The sequence below is a fragment of the Leopardus geoffroyi genome, chromosome D3, assembly GCF_018350155.1.
Source record: "Leopardus geoffroyi isolate Oge1 chromosome D3, O.geoffroyi_Oge1_pat1.0, whole genome shotgun sequence".
Taxonomy (NCBI): domain Eukaryota; kingdom Metazoa; phylum Chordata; class Mammalia; order Carnivora; family Felidae; genus Leopardus; species Leopardus geoffroyi.
The window spans coordinates 34,804,382-34,824,336 of NC_059339.1; the positions used below are offsets into that span (position 1 = coordinate 34,804,382).

A 19,955-nucleotide genomic window follows, 5' to 3' on the forward strand; every position below is an offset into this window, starting at 1 on the left:
TCCGGATAAGTGTGCTCAGCATTATCCTGCTTACGATCACAGTAGCTCCACGGTGCGCGGAATCTCTCAAAAGCTTTAACTGTGTGTCTGCAGCCACTAGGCACCACGCAAACTCCTTAAGACAGAAGAGGAGAAAAGGGACAGAGAATGGCCAGCTTAAAGACTGTGAACCCAACACCATGATCTGCGAAACGCTACAGAGATTTGGCAAGAACTGCAAGAACCTCAGAGTGATGGAGAGAAGCACTAATGCCTTATATTTTGATCACATCTCTCAAGGCTGAGAGTCTCATCAAGTGGGAATTATCAGAAACCAGACAAGAGGCCCAAAACAGTCGCTTATGCTAAGTCCCATATCAGCAAACCACCACTGAATTACAGGTTCAGCTCTCCCGGAGATGGAATCTTAACCAGGAATGTCAGCCCCTAAAGGAAAAGGACTTTGCAATAACCGATGTGCCCTCCTGCCACGTTGGGCCGACTGACCTGTGCGACATTTTCAAAGGGCACGTTCCACTGTCCACAGGACGTTGCTCACAGAAGAAGCCGCAGACCCGATCCCGGTCGGCTGGCTGTGCAGACGTGCTCCCTCAGCAGGTAAGCACCTATTGGGAAGGAGCACAGTAAACCCTAGAAACCAGCGAGGGGCACCAAGTCCACCGGGGCGAGGAACACACGGAGAGTCCAAACAGAAGGTCAGTTCACTCTTGGAAGCAGTATCAGACCAACTCCTTGTCGGCCACAGGACACTACTTCAAAGAAAGAAGGTGCACAAAAAAACAAGATGCTTTTGTTTGTTGGTTTGTTTTTCCTCAAATGGCTGTTGAATTTATTTGTTTGATCAATAATGGTCCTGGCAAAAATTAGTTAACGAATGCGGAGACAGTTGTAATGAAATACTAATTTTAAAAATCCATGACACCTTGATAGAAATTAGAGTTTACACAAACAAAAAAGAAACCTTCGATATTGCCAGTAAATATAAAATAAATGTAATATGACCGACAGGACAGCAAGAAGGCTTTTATACGTTTATATTTGACACCTGACCATATTTTCAGTCACCATAATATCTTCTCTCCAGATTTAAAAAAATAGTATGCTGATTTCTATAACAAAGCTTTTTTTCGTACAAAAATCAAACAATGGCCAACAAGTCACAACAGTGCAATAGGTAGAGAATAAAAAACCGCATCAAACAGGTGCTGAAAATAAATAGTAACTAGGAGAGGACAGAGCCCTCGTGGGGGGTTTGTTTCCATCACCTTGAGTGCGTGGGGTTTATCTTCACAGCCATGAGAGCTGACCTAGCTCACGGGTGCCATTTATTCAGACAGAGCGTGACTGAACAAAGGTGCCCGAGAGCTGACCTCCCAGATGCCTCAGTCACCGGAGAAGTTACAGAAGCAAGAAAACGGGGTCGGGGAATCACAGCTATCATTTAAAGGAAAAGTTTTTTTCTATTGCTCAATCTTGTTAATTGGGAGTCCGTCAGCAGGTTCACTGAGATCATAGGATACGGGTAATTGAATACTTTTGTTTAAGAGCATATATGGCTTATTCAGGCAGAGAGACTTTTACATTCCAGCCCAAGCAAGCAATCTAAGTCATCCTGTGTTTCATGGAAGATCAGTCACACGAGAAGATCTCCGGGTTAAGGAACCGGTCCTCTGTGTGGAGGCCTCAGGTGAGGCGGCTACCTCCGACCAACCCACTGAAAAGCATGTGATCACCGGCAGCGAGGAGCCCGCAGGAGCCTGGCGGCTGCTCCTACACGGGGGCCACGCTGCCCCGGGGCCAGCGGGCGGGCTCCACTGGCAGCTCTGTGACAGGTCAGGCCATCCGGTGACTCAGGTTCATGGACTGGTTTAGGGCCGTCAAAGGAGAGGGTGACAAGGGTGGGCAAAGGTAACCTCAGTAACAGCCATTCTGGCCAGTCAGGAAATCTGAGGCAGCTCCCCATTATAGAATCTGCACCGAGAAGGTGTAAAAGGCACAAGCAAGAGTGACTAGTAAGCAGAGATCCCGGAGGGTGACACTATGGGGCAATCCACAAGGCAGGAACAGGATTTACCTTGTTTGGCTCCACCCCCTCACCCCCAACCCACCCCCCACCGAGAGAAAGAGATCCTGATTCTGCTGTAATAAAAAAGCAAAGAAAGACGATTTTTGGTTTAAAAAGAAGCCACTCAAGGGTTAAAATAGTTTTAAGTTAACAAGGAAAATTAATCTTCAAATAAGCTGACACTATCTGGAAAACTCATCTGTCCCCTACAAGCCCACAATGCGTGCACTGCTTTGTCCTCCCGTGTAACCTGAGCCTGACGCGGAGAAGTCATACGTGTGAGAGAAGAAAGAGTCTGAGAAGAAAAGACATCTTTACAGAATGTACAGCACAGAGTTGTGCACTCTGACTCTCGGGATTACAGTAAGATGCACGGGTCTCGTTGGGTCTGGGCTGCTCAGATGGGCGTCTCCTTCCTGTCTCTGCTCGGTGACGGCTTGGCCTGCTCCTTAGCCGCTTTCGTCTCCGGGGCGCCGTCTCTGGGCGGCTGGCCGGCCCCGCGCCTCTCGGGCTCCTCGTCGTCCTGCCCTGGCGGCTCGGGCTTGGCTCGCTGCAGCTGAAGCAGGCGGAGCTGCACCCGCAGCTCGACGATGGCCTCTCGCTCTTCGTGAATTGCTTGATTCAAATGATTGTTCTTTATCTTGAGGAACGACAAAAGAACAGTCGTCACTTAAGCAAGAAGGTCCAAAGGAACAGATTCAGGAATAGAGAACAGTTAGCAAGGGTGTGCTACACAGCAATCTATTCTGTTTTAGTCAACTCAGCTGTGAGACTGGAGACAGGAACACGGATGTGCAAATGAGACACGTCAACACCTCGACCCCGAATGCACAAAATTCAAGAACGAAACTGCTGCTAATTACAGAAGAGTGAACACATCTGGAAAACATAAATGTACCAAGAGAAAACAGTTCGCTTAATAATAATAAATATTTCAGTGTTTCAAGTAGGTGTATGTTTTGAACTGGCTCCTGACTAGCCCTAAGTAAGCAGAAGATGAGAGGGACTACACCAGCAATTAGAGGGGGACGTCTGAGACAGGATCAAATCCCAGATTTATCTCAAAAGTGAACGTCCTTTGTCTTTTGTGAATGGCATTTCTTTACACCTGAACTGTGCTACTGAAGCAAACTACAGAAAACTATCAGTTCTAGATTATCTGCCTGCATTCAGCAAAGTCGAGGTAGCGAGACAGTAGCTAATCCCAGAATCCTACAAACCTCCCTCGGTAGCAGGCTACTTACTGGCTGCACAGCGCACCCTCTCCTCTCTGTGCTGTGGCATTTCTACGCAGCCTGCATTTCCCAGGCTCCCTTGCGGCTACCTACAGCCACGTGACTGTGCCTTTGCTAACAAGGTATGAGCGGAGGCCCTTAACCACCAGGCATCCTTGGATTCCTTCCCCCTTCCTGCTGAGAGTGGGCAAGACCTAAGGCCACTCTGGACCCCAAATATTTTCCACGTGGGGGGAGGGCTTCCCGTGTGGAGGGTGGCAGACGTGCATGTCTGCCAGGCGAGGGACATAACCGTCTTGTTCAAACCGCGAGAGTATCCTCTCTTACAGCGGCTACACCTAGATCCCAAGTACTGCAATTCTGGAATAGATCTTCCTACTTAGGATTTTCACGTGGTCTGCCAAGTGTTAGGAAAGCAAACTAAAGTGCCAATGGGAGGCCCTTGTAAAGAAGGGAAGCCACCTGGTGGCCCAGGCCTCAACCGCTGCTCTGCTTCTCCCACGACACACCCGTGGCTGTAGCCAGTGTCCTGGGACGTGGACCTTGGTGGGCAGCCCCTCTGAACTCTGTCCACGGGACTTCTGTGGGCGGCAGTTTTGTGCGGGATTCCATTTTCTATGCAGTGGGAGGCTGCTTTGCCCCAGCAGCTGAGTGCATCGGGACGAGGGAAAGCAAGCCGTCGCCCTGTTCTTAGAGCAAGACGAGAACGGCTCTCCTCTCTCAACCCCTGAGGTACATCTGGAGACAATGATTAATCTGGGGTAAGCAGGGGAACTCCGATCGCGATCACAGAAATCTCTTGCTTTTCACCACGCGGTTGCCTCCCCGATCCCTGGGGCCGACACACTGGCTGCTCCGAGGGTTAAGGGACAAGAGAAAGCTCTGTCCCCATTTTACCCACAGGAGAGTCAGGAGGCTTTTTGACCTCTTCCACCAGCATTGCTCTTTCTGCTCATCTCTGGGAACTGAGCCCAGATCTTTCGCAGCGGTTCGAGGGCAGTCGGGGCAGCCGCCACAGCCCAAGGACGCCCGCTGAGGCCACACTGTGCGGCGCGCCTGGCCGGCTCCGGTGAGACGTCCCCTCAACTCTCTCCTCAGCCTCCCCACTCGTTCCCACAGAAAGGAAGACCGCTTCTAAGGGAAACTTTCTGGAAGCCGGTGCTCACTTCTAGCTCCTCGTTCTGCCTCTGGAGGTCCTCCAGGATGATCTGCAGCTCCTCCTCGTCCTCGCTCTCGCTCTCGCTGTCGGAGGAGTACTCCTCGGTCTCGCTGCGGCCGTGCTGCTGGCGGCTGCGGGCGGGAGGCCGAGAGAGCCGGTGAGCAGAGGAGCGCGCCGCTGCCCTCCCGCCCTTCCTTCCCCTTCACCAGCGCTCCACGGGTCCACTCAGTGGAGCCACTTAGGAAGAAACGGTAAAGCTGACTGGTTCGGATGCCCAGTTCTTTTGCGTGGAAGTCTGAGAGTTGAAACAACTACGTGCATTTTTCAGTAAACGTTCTTGCGAACTTAAAACTAAGACCCTCTGCTTTCCTCTACCTCTGAATTTCAGCAATCTCAGCTCTGAGGCGTTCGATCTCTTCTTTTTCGGAGGCGATCTGTCGGCGCAGAAACTGCTCCATGGCTAGAAGCTCCTCCTGTTCAGTCAGGATCTCGTTCTCCTGAAATAATGACCACTGGTGAGCACCTTCGAGAGTATGAGTCTAGGGAATGTCACCTTTTGGGGTCTCCTATGTTGCCTTAAATTCTTTAGCCCCATACGTAACACAAGTTATGGGAAAGCTTGTACTACAAAGCTTATAATCCTGTTTCCCTAACTAATGTCATGGAAAGGCTGAGAAAAAGTAGACTAAGTTATTTGGGAGGAATATCTAGATTTTTCCCAAGACAAAAAATGCCACCTCAGAATCCCCTGTCCTCAATTTGCAAAAGCTCCCGATGAACCAGTACCCTGGGCACAAAGGTCAAGTGACTGACTGTTTTTGATTCCCAGTCCCTCCTGAATGCCTTTCTACTTCTCAGTAAGGACCTCTCTTATCTATTTCGGGGTCAAGATAGAACTAGGAAAGGAAGGACCCAGGAGATACACAGCTGGTGTATTACCTTAAAGCAAATCCTAGTAAAGGGAAAACATTCCCAGATGAAGTCTTTCCTCCTCACCAAAATCCACTGTCCTCCTCAACCCACGTCCCCAGAGATGATAAACAGTAAATATTCTGCTTTCACAGATATGCATTTCTAAAACTGGATCACCAAAGGGAAGCTAACCCCTCCAACCTATGAGTCTAGAAATGAGTCTAGAAAAGAACCAAAGCAGACAAAATTTCAGAGGCAGAAATGTCAGGCTATGGAAAACAAGGAGTCTGAGGCAAGGGTCTACAGCATTTCCTTCTCAACTTCTAGGTATTGAAAGGATAAGCACCTGTGTCTGAACCTGAACGCCACTGGGGTCAAATTCTAGAGGGAAGTACTCAAAGCCTCCAGCAAGCACGAGCAAGCTCTCAGAGATGTAATATGCAGCGTTCCCTCCCCATGTGTTTCTAAACACGGATGCTTTCCCTTTACCCCAGGGGACCCATTAAAGCTCATGTTCTGAAAAATGTCAGACTGAAAAACTCTGAACTAAAGACATAATCTGGGACTTTATCCTGTCTTCAGGGGAAGAGCTGTGTTCCTGCTAGGCAAAACAATGTCCTTCTCAGAAGTGAAAGAAAAGGGGGACGCCTGGGTGGCTCAGTTAAACGCCCAACTTCAGCTCAGGTCATGATCTCGCAGTTCATGGGTTCGAGCCCCACATCGGGCTCTGTGTTGACAGCTCAGAGCCTGCTTCAGATTCCGTGTCTTCCTCTCTCTCTGCCCCTCCCCCCACTAGCACTCTATCTCACTTTCTCTCCCAGAAATGAATAAACATTAAAAAAAAAAAAAGTGACAGAAAAGGAATGGAACTTGTAAAGCTTTAGGTACCCCACACATGTGAATTTCTGGAAATACAGGGACTGCCATCAGAACCTAGGACTTCATTTCTGGTTAACCTCTGGGAGTTTCCAGAACAGAGTGAGGCTGACTTGAGAAATGCAGAGAAAGAAAGGAGCTCATTTCCAACTCTATGCCTGGAATACAGTAGATAGTCAAGAGCTATTTGTCAAATCAATGAATGAATAATAAAGCAATTCATCTCCAACAAATGAGTTCACCCACAAAGAATAAAATGAAAATATCTACACAGGTGTTATCAGCAACAACAATCAGATAAAATCTATACTGTTACATTTCAAGGATCCCAAACTTTGTGGTCAGGAAAAACACATTTTAAAATATTAAAAGTCTGGGCGCTTCCGTGGCTCAATCGGTTAAGTGTCTGACTCTTGGTTTCAGCCCATGATCATATGGTTGATGGGCTCAAGCCCCGCGGTGGGCTCTGTGCTGGCAGGGCAGAGCCTGCTGGGGATTCTCTCTCTCCCCCTCCCCCGCTCACTCACACACTCTTTCTCTCTCAAAATGAAAGAATAAACTTTAATTTTTTTTAAACTGCCATTTCATTGACATGAAACAATTTAATTACAACTCCCCTGTAAGTTATGGAAAACATTATAACTCAGACCTGTGTGTGGATAAAATGAGATTAAGCATCTAGAACAGTGTCCAGTAAGTAGCAGTCAGTGGAGGACAGTTTCTCCTGAACACTTCAGCAAACACCACATAAAAGTTAAAACCAACAAATACAACAGGCATGATCCCATTAAAGCCACTTAATCATCTTTCGAGTCTCTTTAAAAGATTCACACCTCTGTGGTTGAGCTTCTCAAATTATAATATGTGAGGACCATTTAGAGTCTTGCAACACACTCTTGAAGGACCAACGGGTCAAAGAAGAAATCAAATATCTAGAGATGAATGAAAGTAGAAACACAACGCGTCAAAACTACAGGATGAAGTAAGAGCAACTCGAAGAGGGAAGTTTATGGTGATAAATGCCTGCATTAAGAAAAAAGAAAGATCTCAAACAACGTATCTTTACAGCTGAAGGAACTAGAAAAAGAACAAACTTAAAATTAGCAAAAGGGAGGAAATAATACAGATCAGAGCAGAAATAAATGAAATAGAGACTAGAAAAACAATACAAAAGATTAATGAAACTAAGAGTTGTTTTTATTTTTGTAAATGTTTATTTTTGAGAGAGCACACACGTGCACAGTAGCATGCACAGAAGGGCAGAGAGAGAGAGGGAGAGAGAATCCCAAGCAGGCTCTGAGCTTTCAGTTTAAAGCCCAATGTGGGACTTGAACCCACAAAGATCAAGACCTGAACCAAAATCAAGAGTCAGACACTCAAACGACTGAGCCACCCAGGCACTCCAAGAGTTCGTCTTTTGAAAAGACAAAATTGACAAACCTTTAGCTAGAATAAAAGGACTCAAAGCTATACATGAAAGAGGAAAAACTACAACTGATACCGCAGGAATACAAAGCATCATGAGAGACTACTATAAACATTTATACACCAACAAACTGGATAACCTAGAAGAAATGGGTATGTTCTTAGAAACACAGTACCTGCCAAGACTGACCCATGACGGCATAGCAAATCTGAACAGAGTAGTACAAACACTGAATCAGTTCTCAAAAATCACCCAACCAAGCAAAAACCACAACCAGATGGCTTCACAGGTAAATTTTACCAAACATTTAAAGAAGTAATGCCAATCCTTTTCAAACTCTTCCAAGAAAACGGAAAAAGGAATGCTCTCAAACTTCCTTTTATAAGGCCAGCATTATGATTACCAGAGCCAGACAAAGACACTACAAGAAAAGAAAATTACAGGTCGATATCCTTGATGAACACAGAAGCAAAGAGATCATACACCATGATCAAGAAGGATTGATCTCTGGGGCGTAAGGATGGTCCAACATATGCAAGTCAATATATGTGATATACCACATTCACAGAGCACACGGTTGGTAGGAATGTAAACTGAACCCGGCCGTTATGAAAAACAGAAGAACTACCATACGATCCAGCAATTCCACCTCGGGCATATACCCAAAGGAAATGAAGAGAAGACTGAAGAGATACCTGCCCTGCCATGTTTACTGCAGCATTATTCACAATAGTCAAAATATGAAAATAGCTTCGTGGTCAATGCATGAATGGATAGATGTGGGGTGTGTATGAACACACACAGACACAGGAATATTACTCAGCCATGAGAAAGAAGGAAATCTTGTCATTTATGACAATGAACCTGGAGGACACTATGCTAAGTGAAACAAGCCATGCATAGAAAGACAAATACTGTATGATCTCACTTCTATGTGGAATGTTAAAAAAAAAAAAAAAAAAAGTAGAACTCATAGAAGTGGAGAGTAGAACAGTGGTCACCAGAGGCTAAGGGATGGGGAAAATGGCGAGATGTTGGTCAAAAGATACAAAGTTGCAATTACAAAAGGATAAGTAAGTCTAGAGATCTAGTATACAGGCATGAGGACTATAGTTAATAACACTGTATTAACTAGTGGAAATGTACTAAAAGAATAGATTTCAGGTGTTCCATCACAAAAGAAAAAGGTAACTGTATGAGGAAACAATGTTAATTAGCTTCACCATAGTAATCACTTCACTATGTATAGGTGTATCAACCATCACGCTGTATACCTTAATTATGTACAATTTTTATTTTTTATTTTTAAAAAAAAATTTTTTTTTTCCCAATGTTTATTTATTTTTTTGGGGGGGGACAGAGAGAGACAGAGCATGAACGGGGGAGGGGCAGAGAGAGAGGGAGACACAGAATCGGAAACAGGCTCCAGGCTCTGAGCCATCAGCCCAGAGCCTGACGCGGGGCTCGAACCCACGGACCGTGAGATCGTGACCTGGCTGAAGTCGGACGCTTAACTGACTGCGTCACCCAGGCGCCCCGTACAATTTTTATTTTTTTTTAAATTTTTTTTTTTCAACGTTTATTTATTTTTGGGACAGAGAGAGACAAAGCATGAACGGGGGAGGGGCAGAGAGAGAGGGAGACACAGAATTGGAAACAGGCTCCAGGCTCTGAGCCATCGCCCAGAGCCCGACGCAGGGCTCGAACTCACGGACCGCGAGATCGTGACCTGGCTGAAGTCGGACGCTTAACCGACTGCGCCACCCAGGCGCCCCCAATTTTTATTTTTAAGAAAGGATCTTGCAAAGTAGAGAAAAAGTTTAGCTTACCTGAGCAAGGAGAATATTTATAACTTCTTCATTTTCATTCATTTCTTCTTTGGAAACATCCTCTTTTGAAAGACTGGCAATCTCTTGTGCAATCTTGGTTTCACACTCCTATTGGGTAAGACAAATGAAAAAGAACTGCTCAGCCCCTATGTGACACATATTCAACAATTCCACACCATCACCAAACTTCCTTCTCACTTCCCAGAATTGTAAAAGTAGCAGTAACAGTCAGGTGACCCACTGGATAGATGAGCATTTGTTAACTGTGCTTCCAAAATAAGGTGTGCATCTTAGTCTGTGGTCGCACTATGAAAAATGTTTAATTCTGGTTAACGTGCTCACCATTTCTGGAACCCATCCATATAAATGACCTTCTGTGATCTTTTTGTTTGTTTGGATGGTGTCAATTTTAAGTATACAATTCAATTCGTTTGGCAAATGAATACAGTTAAGTAACCGGCACAATAATCACATTACAGAACTTTTCCATCACCACACAAAGTACCCTTGGGTTCTTCCACCATCTGCTGGCCTCTGGCAACCACTGACCTGTTTTCCATTGCTATAGTTTTGCCTTTTCTTGAGTGTCATATAAATTGAATCAGTCAGTAAGAATATCTTTTTTTATGTAGCTTCTTTCACTTAGCATTATGCTTTTTTTTTTTAAGTTTCTTTATTTTGAGAGAGAGGGAGGGGGAAAGAAGGGGAGGGAGGGAAGGAGGGAGACAGAGTGAGAGAGTGAGAGAGAGAGAGAGAGAGAGATAATGAATATCCCAAGCAGGCTTCACCCTGGCAATACAGAGCCCAACAGTGGGCTCCAACCCACAAACCATGAGATCATGACTTGAGCCAAAAAAGCAAGTCAGATGCTTAACTGGCTGAGCCACCCAGGTGCCCTCAGCATAATGCCTTTACTATTCATCTATTTTGTTGTTTGTATTGGTAGTCTGCTGAGTAATATGCCATGGGATAAATGTACATCAAGTTGTTTATCCATTCACCAGCTGATGGACATTTGGATCCTTCCTGGTTTTGAACCATTATAACCAGAGCTGTTATGTACATTTCGTACATATATGCTTCGAGTGGGTACATATGCTTCCTTCTTTTAAATACTTAAAAGTGGGATTGCTTGGTCATATGGTAACCATATGTTTAACTTTATAAGAAACTGCCAAACTGTTTTCCAAAATTACTGTACCATTTTGCATTACCAAGAGCAACAATGAGCATTCCCGTTGCGCCACATTCTTGGCAACACCTGGTATTTTTATTTTTAATCATTCTTGTTGGCGTGTAGTGGCATCTCACTGTGGTTTCAATATGTATTTCCTTTATGATAAACGATGTTGAGCATTGTTTATTTGCATGTGCTTATTTGTCATCTGTACATGATCTTTGGTAAAGTGCCTGTTCAACTTTTTTGCCTTTTAAAAAAAAATGTTTAAGAGAGTGTGCACACACACAAGGGGGAAGGGGGGCAGAGACGGGAAGACAGAGAATCCTAAGCAGGCTCCTCACTGTGAGCGCAGAGCCCAACGGGAGGGCTCAATTCCATGAACCATGAGATCACGACCTGAGCCAAAATCAAGAGTCAGACGCTTAACTGAGCCACCCAGTCACCCCAGCTTTTTTGCCCTTTTAAAAACTGAATTCTTATTATAACAAATGTACCATACTCTGGTGGGAGAGCAGAGGGTATATGGGAAATCTCTGTATCTTCCTCTCAATTTTGCTATGAACCTAAATCTGCTTAAAAAAAATAAACTCTAAAAAAAAAAATTTTGTTGTCTTAAGTTTTTTATATATTTGAGTCCTTTATCAGGTATGTGTTTTCGCAAATATTTTGTCACAGCCTCTGCCTTGTATACTCATTTTCTTCAGTGTCTTTTGAAGAGCATGTTTTATTTTTATTTAATGTTTATTTATTTTGAGAGAGAAGAGAGAGCATGTGCATGTGTGAGCAGGGGAGAGGCAGAGAGAGAGGGAGAGAGAGAATTCCAAGCAGGTTCTGTGCCATCAGCGTAGAGCCCGACGCAGGGCTCGATCTCACGAACTGTGAAATCACGACCTGGGCTGAAACCAAGAGTCAGGTGCTCAACCGACTGAGCCACCCAGGTGCCCCTGAAGAGCAGGTTTTAGAATGCTGATGAGATGTAATCTAACAATTTTTTTTTTTTTTTTTTTTACAGTTCATGGGTATTGTGTCCTATTTAAGAAATTACTGCCTGACCTGAGTCAAAGTCAGTAAGATCTTCTATGCTTTCTTCTGGAAGTTCTTTTTAGGTCTTAGATTCACTTTGACTTAGTTTTTGCATATGCTGTGTAGAAAGAGTCAAGGATTTTGTTTTGGTCATTCTTTTTTTGCATACAGATATTCAATTGTCCCAACACAATTTGTTGAAAAGAAAATCCTTCCCCATTGAATTGTCTTATCATCTTTGTGGAAAATTAACTGCCCATATACTGGTGGGTCTATTTCTGGACTTTCTCCTCTATATGCTTCTCTTTATCCAACATCTACTATCTTGGTTACTGTAATTTCACAGCAAGTCTTAACATCAGGTAGTACAAGTCCTCCAGTGTTGTTCTTTTTCTACAATTGTTTACATCATTTGTATTTTCACATAAATTTTAGAAGAGCTTATTAATTTCTACAAACCCACCTGTTTAGATTTTGATTGGGATTAAATCCACAGATAAATTTGAGAAAACCTAACATTTTAACAATATTAAGATATATCACTCCACCTATTTAGGTCTTCGTTTTTCTTTTTAGGTCCAATATCTGATTGCTCATTGCTAATATACAGAAATACAGCAGACTTCTGTGTATCTACTCTTGTATCCCACAATTGTGCTAAATTCACTTATCAGTTTTTTGATAGATTTTGTATGTAGACAGTCATGTTGTCTACATATAAAGGATTTTTGGGGTGCCCGGGTGGCTCAGTTGGTTAAACATCCGACTTCAGCTCAGGTCATGATCTCACGGTTTGTGAGTTCAAGCCCCACATCGGGCTCTTGGCTATCACAGAGGCTGCTTTGGATCCTATCTTCTCTCTCTCTGCCCCTGCTTGTTCTCTGTCAAATAAACATTAAAAAAATAAATAAATAATTTATTTCTCAAGGTTGAAATCAACTTGACAAAACCTTTTGAGAATTTTATAAATGAACGAGCAGCTATAAAGAGATAGCATAGGGGCGCCTGGGTGGTGCAGTCGGTTAAGCATCCGACTTCAGCCAGGTCACGATCTCGCGGTCCGTGAGTTCGAGCCCCGCGTCAGGCTCTGGGCTGATGGCTCAGAGCCTGGAGCCTGTTTCCGATTCTGTGTCTCCCTCTCTCTCTGCCCCTCCCCCGTTCGTGCTCTGTCTCTCTCTGTCCCAAAAATAAATAAATAAACGTTGAAAAAAAAAATTAAAAAAAAAAAAAAAAGAGATAGCATAAAGAAAATTGGTAGAGTAAAAGTAATCCATCCTTTCTAAAGTGCCTCTGGTTTGCTCTGTCACAATTCTTTTATCCAAGAGAGAGGAGAAGCAAGAGTAATGAAAACCAAACATCCGTTATCCCTGTCACAGGTCAGAGACCCTTCATTTCAAGTCTGAGAGGCAATGCCACGTGGGTAACAATTACAACCATGAGGGCTAATCGGTCAGTCACTGGTTCCAGACTGAAGCATGAAGAGAACGACAACAGGCATAGGGAAAAAAAAAGACAGATAATCTGGTAAGCAGGAGAAAAGAAGGAAGAAAAACACACAAAGGGCTTTTGCCAGTCTGCCAGTCCTAGAAGGCATGTGCAAACACCTCATGTTTCCTCTCTGACAAAGCTAACTTCCACATAAATGCAAATCTCTAATCTCAGAGCAACATAAATACATGAGCTGTCTTTGTCTGTTAGCACAACCACAACGGTGACCCACCGCTGATCATGCTCTAGCAGTCTGATGGATGCTAACGTTCCCTGGAAGTACTGTGGGGACTGCCGTTGAATCTGAACACAGGTTGCAAGAGGGTCCAGAGATCTGAGATCTCAGCCTTTTGGCTAGGCAACCCACAGCCCCAGAACCAAGCAACATACACGATAGGCAACCCACGGCCCCAGAACCAAGAAACATACATGAGAGGAGATGAAAAGTCTGATTCGTGTGCCCCAAACTTAGCAGGAGTCACAGGCTACTCTTCCTTTTATGAGGTGAATAAAACTACCTCCTCATGTTTCCCAAGAGCTGACTCAAAGGCTTCAAATTCCCCAGCAGTCTCTGAAATGTATTACTATCCAATTGCTTCTGTTTACAAGTACAACCAAGCAGGAAATGACAAAACAGCTTTTAGTAAAATCATGTTTGACTTAAAAAAAACAAAAACCAAAAAACCAACTTCCTAAATAATCATTTCCCTGATACCAAAATGAAGGATCAATAATCCAGAACTGGGAACACTCAGGGAACTTTACTTCAGGAGACATGTACATATTGTGTTTTAAGAGAAACTTAACTCAAAAAATTCCAGCGCATTCTGTTTATATTCTATTATCGACATGACGTACCAAAATGCCAAATTTACTCACTTGTCTCTTAGCTTCTCTCAGTTTCCTTTTGAGGGCTGTCAAAATTCTTTGTACTTCCCATAATCTTTCTTCTTTAGATAAATCCTTTATCCCAGCCTGCAAATCTCGATGTAAACAATTTAAAAGAAACTCCTAGAAAACAACATACCACACACTGAGTGGTATTCCATGTCTCATCATTCCAAAATAAAACCATATGAAATTTCTAAAGATGTACAACCAACTATTTTTCAATTATTAGTAAGGGAATGATATAATGGCATGAATTATTTTTTCGAGGCTATCACTGAAAATCCTTTTTTGCCTGGGCATTAGGTTCTCATCATTAATTTACATTGGTTCAGTAACAGTTCATTCACATCCCTTTCCCACAACACATCAACAACTAATGATGGGAGCTCAGAGCAGATAAAAGGAAAGAAAACCAAGCAAAAATTTGATATTATGTATGCAAATAAAAAGTATAACAATAATCAAATATAGGTAGATTTCTTGGCCCTGAATTTCGTAATCAGTGTTGCTAAACACACACACATCAAACTAACGGTATTTTCTGTCAGAACAGAACGGTGGAAAAGCACTGGATTTGGGGTCAAATTCGGGTTCTACAGTTTACTAAAGCCACGTGACACAGTGAGTTAATTTCCACAAGTTTATTTCTATCTGGAAAACATGGCTGATAACAGCAACCCTGTCCAGATAAGTTAACACTTTTGGACTCCTTACAACGTGCCTGGCACCATTATCTCATTTATGGTAGTAATCTTCATGCCAAACCACAAGATGACCCATTTTAAAATGGGATCATCAAGGTTAACAGAGGTTAAGCAGTATGCCTAAAAATCAGTTAACTTTAACCACAGCAAGAATTTAAAGCCAGGTCTTTTGGGTTTCAAAATCTGTATTCTTTCTACCACAATATTCTGACTTCACCGGCATGAAATAGGGCCAGGCAGAGATTTCTGCCCTCAGCGTGCCACGAACAACGTGCCCAACAATTTCCAGACCCACAGAAAGTGCTCAGTGAACAAGAGCTCCTCCTCCGAACCATCCCTGTTGATCATCATAATCATCCAAAAGGGTCAGAGCAAAGGTAGGCTCTTTAGGGTTGAAGGTGGGGCTGAGCACACACACACCTGTCTTCTGATCTCCTCCTTGATGTTCTCCTGGGTCTCTGGCAGTGTAGGCATAGTGGCCATGTTAGACCATCGAAGAGGTTTGGTCACTTGCTTTAGTATCACATTTCCAAAGAGCTCTTGCACATGTGTGAAAAACACATATAGGACACGATTGCTAATCTAAGAAAAAATAAATAAAAAGATTTGCAAAAAAAAAAAAAAAAAAAAAAAAAAAAAAAAACAACCAAAAAAACCCCAAAAACCTATTCAAATTATCATTTTATTTCATTTAATTTGTGTCTGCTGCATAGTACACCTTTAATCGTAGACATGGGAGTGACTTTTTTCCAAGGCAGTGACTGGACATGCTCTGCTAATTACTGACCAACTTAAGAGAATGGAAAAACAGCATATATTCAAGCACCATAAGGAATTTGAAAAAATAAATAAACAAAAGGACAGGAAAAAGGATGCAGAACTCAAGGATCATCAATTTTCTCTCTCTCTCTCTTTTTTTTTTTTTTTTTTTAGCAATACTGATCTTAAAAATCTTATGTTCTTTACTCTCGAGTTGTTCTGAGACCTTTAACACATACCAGTGTATGTAGCGAGGGACAGGGCAAGGAAGAGTACCGGGAGTTGTCAAGCTGGGCTTGACATGACAGCCATTACTCTGGAAATCAATGCTTTGCAGGCACATATGCACAACCAGTGTTTAAATATCACGTTCATATGCTAGGAGATCAGGACATCAATTACTTTCTACCTAAAACTTAACAACACACTTGAACCTTCTATGAAACTATCATCCCTACTATAGTAATATTAAGTAACAATATAATATTTACCAAATTCTGAAATTCTGACTAGTCTGAACGATCAAACTGAAATTTGAGAAACATTTTGCTTCCAAAATATAGTCAACGAGCGATGAAAGAATCGTGAATACAAGAAAATACACCTTTACAACAACAGTGCATTGTAACAATGGCTGATAATAACCTAGTATACTGGTCAAAAAGAGAGCTTAAAATAATACAAACGTCATCACTTCTTTTTTTTTTGCCTTTTGTGTCTGGCCTGAATAAAACATCGAGCATACCGTATAACTCTAATTAAATGACAATAAACGCTCTGTGCCAGCACCCAGTCAACAGCAATAAACAAAGGCCAAGTATTTATGCTGTAAAGAGACACCAATTAACATACTACCAACTCCCTGAAATGCCTCCTCAGATTAAAATTCTATAAAATCCTTCTCTAGGATCTATCCTTATGAATGAAATCATCAGGATAAATCCCTGACCAAACAAATGATGTCAGGTCCCTCTGTGCTGGAGTCTGATATAGGGTGTAATATAATTAAGCAATGAAGCTTAATGAAGCTATCTGAAGAAATAAATGAAATCTCCCAAAGTCTACAGATGAACTTTGTAACTGTGGGTACCATGGGCTCCTCCTCTACTCATGAGGGATCACTGTCATCAGGAACTGGTTTGGAGAACCACACCAAAGACTGTACAACACTCAAATTGCACAGCTACATGCTAGTCATGACACTGTCCGTGTTCCGAGAGAACAAGACCAATACTCTAGTATCTACTTTTGCTGGTTAACTGCTTGGTGTGCGATTTAGCAATAGAAAATGACTCCCCAGGGTCAGCATCAGAGGGCACGTGTGCAGGGAAGGCCATGTACCTGAACAGTTGGGCTGAGCACTATAGAAATGTTCTGTATATTCATTTTTGTTTCCAGTTCCTTCGCGATAACATGGTCCATGTGCACGACCAGCCAAGAAATCAGAAGATGGTTACATTCTGGCAGCTCTTTGAGCAAGCGCTGGAATTCCTGCACCTTCTCGCTCTCCGTGCTCCGCCCACAAGCCTCTTCAAAGCGAGGCATCAGCTCTTTGGTAAGCAGATTCTCGGGAAGGTCTCGCAAATACTGCTTCAACAAACTGGCCACGGTGTTAGGCTCATATTCTTCCAAATTTGGAGACTCCTCTCTGTCATAGGCTGCTTTCAGCTCGTCCACCTTTGATTTAATTCCTAAAAACATCCAAATTCCGAAGGGAAAGAGGGTATCAAGAAAATAATCAAACACACAGCTTTTTTCACCATGACACCCACTGCTGTGGGAAGAGATTTGAGGAGAGCCAAACCTCTAGTTATGAAGCAATGACCTGCTCGAGGTTCGTACAATTCCTCCGTAAGGATAATAACATAAAAGACTACACTGTGAGGGTGAATTCAACCAAAAGCTAAATGATACCAGGAAAACTCAATATTCAGAACAAAAGTCAGAGCAATCAGGGAACGTTTTAAGTTTTAAAACATGCCAAGTGATTCAAGGGACATTTTTTTTTTTTTTCATTTAAAGCTAGGTAGGTAAAAATTCAGGCAAAAATTCAACTACAATCCAAGCATAAGTCTTGCTCCCCAAAAAGGGCCAATGGCCTTTTCTAACAAGTCACAAGACTGACAACATACAGCACAACTCGGTATTTATAAGCATGTTCCAACAATTGTAGGTCATTACTTTTTATAAGCAAACATTGTATCATAAATACAAAAGGTGGGTTTGCTATCTAAACACACTCTGTGAAAAAAAAGTGTCCATTAAATAATCCCCATCTAATTTCTATTTTTAAATTTGAATTTTTGTATATTTTCTTAATCTGGAACACAGCTGGAACCACCACAAAAAAAGCGCGAAACTTGGGTTTCTCAAATCCAATTGTTTTGTTTTTCTTACTGCACAGAAACACTGACACACAAAACGGCTGTTTTTCAAACATTTTATAAGTTTTGAAGAAGCCCTCAGTCCAATCTGAATTTAAGTGATATGGATTCAGTGCCAGCAAATGCTCATAAAAGCACAAGGAAGCTTTCTGTTGTGTTTAACACTTGAAATTCTAGGCCGATTACCTGAAACAAGATTAAGGCTGAGAGACTGTAATGGTCCAGGTGCAAATGCTTAAGTGTCATCTAACCTGAAGAGCATTTTATAATCAATAGTGCTTATTACATCTGGGCTTATCTTATGTGAAAACCTTCCAAAGGCATTACAAAAAATGTGTCACTTATCCAGTGTTAATAAAATCAATAACTCTAAATATGAAAGTAACAAAATAAAGCTTATTTCTGTATAATCTTCATTTTGACATAAAAGTTAGAAAATACTCCCCATTTTCTTACTTTTATGACATGACTAAAACATGGTGAGTGATTAACTTTAATTGAAACTCCTAGCAAAGACCTCTTCTCTCTCTCACATGTATTTATATGCATCTAATTTTTCTCTCCAATAGTGCCTAGCCAGAAAACTGCACAAGTAAACAATTAGAATGTCTGGTTTGTTGTTACTCTGAAGTTATCAAAATTGTTTTCTTTTTAAAGACTGGATGCTTAAAAAAAAACATCTCAGGTAGAGAGAGAGCATACACAAAATGATATGTGTGTTTTAAAACTGGAACTTATAGGGGCACATGGGTGGCTCAGTCGGTTAAGTGTCCAACTTTTGTTTTACGCTCAGGTCATAATCTCATGGCTCGACAGTTCGAGCCCTGCATCAGGCTCCACACTGACAAGTCGAGCCTGCTTGGGATTCTCTCTCTCTGCCCCTCCCCACTCACACACATGTGCATGCACATGCACACTCTCTCTCAAAATAGATAAAACTTTAAAACACAAAATAAAAAATAAAACTAGCACTTATAATAGGAATAAGAACCAAAAACTCTCCAACAGAAAACAGTCTTATGAGCATTCAAAGAAAGAAAAAAAAGTCACAGCCATTAACTCTAATCCACGGTATCCTGAATATAGCACACTGTCAGAGCTTAAAAAATGATAAAAAATTGATCAAAGCAGGAGCTCAGCCTCCAGGAATCAATGATCAGGGGAACAGCTCCCTTTGAGTGCTCTGACACACAAACAGAGTTCTGCAACTCCAACTCCAAAAGAATGCAAACATCAAAAATAGGTCAAAGACAAAAGAATCCTTTGAACAAAGCTGTAGAAACTCTTTAGAGAAACTTTCACCTAAAACAAAATTCCTTCCTATCAGACTCAAGTGAGAGAAGCAGCTATGTTGGTATTATTTAAATCTTTAAAAATCAATTCATCATTAGTTTTAAAAGTCAAATTTTCAAGTTCATTTAAATGTGTTTATTTTCATGTTACTAAAGAATTATAAATTCAAATGCAATGCCCTATCTGTGGATTATATTTTCTATAAAATGGTAGCGTGTTAGCCAAAATATTCTTAACGATGATACGCTGTCTAAGGGGTACTACGTTAAGGGTTCCCCAATTATCAGAGATGCCTGTCCTTTCCCCAAAAGCCAAATATATCAAATCTGCTCTCTAAAAATTGATTGTGTGAACCAAATCAATGGAAAAACTAAGTGTAATGTCTCTATATTCTAAATGTGTATGATTTGACTCATCATGAAAATGTGTGACCAACAACAAGTTTTATACAATAGATCTCCAGAGGCAGCTGGGTGGCTCAATCGGTTATGTGTCCAACTCTTGATCTCGGCTCTGGTCATGATCCCACGGTCGTGAGATGGAACCCCCACATCGGGCTCTGCATTGACAGTGCAAAGCCTGCTTGGGATTCCCTCTCTATCTCTCTGTGCCCTTTCCCCACTTACATACACACTGTCTTTCTCTCTCAAAATAAATGTGTTAAAAAAAAAAATAATAATAGGGGCTCAGTCGGTTAAGCGTCTGACTTTGGCTCAGGTCACAATCTCGCA

At 42.3% G+C, this 19,955-nt stretch overlaps 1 protein-coding gene across 3 annotated transcripts in view; it reads right to left on the minus strand.

The window, feature by feature from the left end:
- Positions 1–1,019: 1,019 nt before the first annotated feature.
- The window catches only part of RALBP1 (ralA binding protein 1), a 49,206-nt gene continuing 30,270 nt past the window's right edge, over positions 1,020–19,955 (minus strand). For all 3 annotated transcript variants that reach the window (XM_045459719.1, XM_045459718.1, XM_045459717.1), the window contains exons 4-10: positions 16,889–17,238; positions 15,209–15,370; positions 14,073–14,204; positions 9,503–9,610; positions 4,835–4,956; positions 4,467–4,590; positions 1,020–2,705 (exon numbers count right to left, since the gene is read on the minus strand). In XM_045459719.1, the coding sequence (XP_045315675.1) occupies positions 2,463–2,705; positions 4,467–4,590; positions 4,835–4,956; positions 9,503–9,610; positions 14,073–14,204; positions 15,209–15,370; positions 16,889–17,238 (1,241 nt within the window). In that variant the 3' untranslated portion in view covers positions 1,020–2,462. The remainder of the gene's footprint in view (positions 2,706–4,466; positions 4,591–4,834; positions 4,957–9,502; positions 9,611–14,072; positions 14,205–15,208; positions 15,371–16,888; positions 17,239–19,955) is intronic.